This window comes from Nestor notabilis, unplaced genomic scaffold (assembly GCF_000696875.1).
Source record: "Nestor notabilis isolate BGI_N333 unplaced genomic scaffold, ASM69687v1 scaffold27601, whole genome shotgun sequence".
NCBI lineage: Eukaryota > Metazoa > Chordata > Aves > Psittaciformes > Psittacidae > Nestor > Nestor notabilis.
In genome coordinates this window covers 399-3,350 of record NW_009916458.1, presented here as the reverse complement: position 1 = coordinate 3,350, position 2,952 = coordinate 399, and the positions used below count along the sequence as shown (strand labels likewise).

General features: G+C 50.3%; 1 protein-coding gene across 1 annotated transcript; it reads right to left on the bottom strand.

The window, feature by feature from the left end:
- Positions 1-326: 326 nt before the first annotated feature.
- On the bottom strand, positions 327-1,276 carry LOC104413566 (C-type lectin domain family 2 member E-like; the record flags this gene model as incomplete). The annotated part of the gene is made up of 4 exons (XM_010024598.1): positions 327-430; positions 528-712; positions 803-895; positions 1,220-1,276. Coding segments are annotated over 4 exons (439 nt in total), but the record flags the coding sequence as incomplete, so codon positions are not given.
- Positions 1,277-2,952: the final 1,676 nt, after the last annotated feature.

The following is a 2,952-nucleotide window of genomic DNA, read 5'->3' as shown; positions in this document are numbered from 1 at the left end:
ATTGTTTCTATATAATATATACATCTATATGTGTATATATGTGTGTATATATGTATTTATATGATATATACACATATTTTTTGTACATGTGTGTCTTCTTGCATGTATACGCATGATGCATATAAAAATATGTATAATTACATGTACTGTACATATACACATGTATATATGTGTGTATATATATTGTCTATATATAATACACATATATATTATATGTACATATTATATACACATACACACACACACATATGTGTGTGTGTTCTTGCATTCAAGCCCTGCCCCATCCCAGCCCCTGGCTCTGGTCTCCAGCAGGAGATAGAACATACGAGTTGTTGAAGAGGGACCCATTGAACCAGGTCCAAGGTGCGGATCCTTCCCTCCGGAGCCCGATCCAGTAGTGCAAGGAGCCCCCGTAGCGCAAGAGGAAACGCTGGAGGGGGTGAAGACCAAGCATCAGGCTCTGCCCCGCAGGGCGATCCCCAATGTGCTTCCCAACGGCTCCCGTTCAACAGGGGTTCCCCATTTACCAGCTCCTGCCATGTGTCGATGGTGGCCAAATGGGCTCCGAGGGACAGGCAGAAGGTCTCGCTCCTGTTCCACTCTGCTTCATCCTCCACGAAGTAAAAGCACTTCTCTTTGTATCCGATCCCGTTTTCCAGGCAGCTGGAATGGGTGGGAGAGGGGCAGGCGGGGCAGGAGGGGAACTTCTTCACTGGGAACGAGCAGAACACGTGCTGGTGAGTGGTGGCAGCGGGAGGAGATGGTGGTGATGGAACCTCCATCCTCACCCTCAGCCACTCACCCGCCAGCGCAATGATGGCCAGAAGCAGCGCGGCCACGACCACGGTGACCCCAATGGGAACCTTCTTATCCTTAATGCACTTGAGGCTAAAAGCTGGGGACAAAACACATGGAAGAGGCACCCACAGCTCGTGTCCCCCCATGGGTGCCTCAACACCTCGAAATCCAGCCACAAAGCACGAGGGGGGGACACAGGCTCGGTTCAGGGGGTGCATCCTCGTCCTCTCCTCCTCTCCACAGATGCCTGACCTCAGGCCATCCCCTCCATCCATAACAGATGGGCTCCATCCCTGCAAACGCTTTGACCTTCCTCCCTCCCTCCTTCCGAGCTATTTTAACCCCATTTGAGCTGCTCACGTCACGTTAAGCCCAACCACAACCCCCAAACCAACGTCCCTGACACAAGACTGGTGCTTACTGGTCCCTTCCCCTGCTCTCTGCTGCGACAGCATCACTGCAGCAGCCGGGTCCTCGCCTGCGGAAGGGAAGAGCCGCTGGTAGTGAGGATATTCAGGAGGAAATCCATGACTTTGGGTATCCTACTCCCAGGACAAAGGGAAAAGCAGCATTTCCCCTTCGTCTGGTTGGTGGCAGGAAGGGAAACATCATTCCCAACTTGCTCTGGTTTCCCTGGTTTCCCTGAGGACTATTGCTCCTCCTCAACATGGTGCCCTCAGCCCCATTCCCACCTCAGCACCCTTAAAGAGCCACATCCAAAGCACATCCCCGTGTCCCATCGCATCCAAGGCAGCTCTTGGGAAGGGGATGGTGCTTCGGTACCTGCGTCACGGCTGGTTCCTGCCATCCCTGTGGCCGCGGAGGCGCATCCCGGTCCTCGGGGCTGCTCCAGGATGCTCCCGTGGGCCCTAAAAAGCTCGTGATCCCCCACCAACCCCTCGGCGTTTGGAGGGGGGAGCCACGACTTGTTCTAAGGCTGCTCTTCCCCTCAAAGCTCCTTTCTTCCCGTGTCCATCCGAATTCCTGCTCTGCGGAGCCTCCCACGCCACATACTTATCCACAAAAGCAAGCTGTTCTCCCAAATTCCTTCGGGCTGTGACCTTTCCCTGGGCACAGCCTCTTCCCAAAGGAAGAGCAGCACGAGAGGACTCGCATTCAGGAGGGGAAATTCCAAGACCCAGCACAAGAACGAGCTGGTGCCAACAAGCCCCTGGCCTCGGGGCAATTCCCAGCGTGGGGAATGGCTGGAGCAGCCCAAAGGACTCGGGGTGTCGGATGAGGAGATGCTCCCCATTGACCTGCCCCATCGCTCCTCTGCTTGCACCCGTTTGTCATCCCATGGGGAGGGAATTCCCCACTGGCCTCTTCCCAATCCATGATCACCCCGTTGGGAGCACGCAGCCAGCCCCGGGCTAATCCGCGTGGGGTTAATCAATGACTGGAGTGTAATTAATGGATGTAATAATGGACCAAGAAGTCGGTATCAATGCTGGCTATTAACGCTGCATTAACGATATTGCATTGATGCTGCTGCACTAATGATGCCGCATTAATAACGCTGATTGCGATGTCGCATTAGCAATACTGTATTGATGATGCTTATTAATGGAGTCCTGATAAAACTGCATTAATAGCGCTGTATTGATAGTGCTGTAGTGATGATGATGTCTTAATGATGCTGTACTGATAACGCTGTATTGATGATACTGTATTGATGTATTGGTGATGCTGCATTGATGCTGTATTGATGATTATTGATGCTGTATTGGTGATGCTGCATTGATTCTGTATTGATGCTGTATTGATGATGCTGTGTTGATGCTGTGTTGATGCTGTGTTGATGCTGTATTGATGCTGTATTGATGCTGTATTGATGCTGTATTGGTGGTGCTGTATTGATGCTGTATTGGTGATGCTGTATTGATGCTGTATTGATGCTGTGTTGATGCTGTATTGATGTTGTATTGATTCTGTATTGATGCTGTATTGATGATGCTGTGTTGATGCTGTATTGATGCTGTGTTGATGCTGTATTAATGCTGTATTGATGCTGTATTGGTGATGCCGTATTGATGCTGTATTGATGCTGTATTGGTGGTGCTGTATTGATGTTGTATTGATTCTGTATTGATGCTGTATTGATGATGCTGTGTTGATGCTGTATTGATGCTGTATTGATGATGTATTGATGAT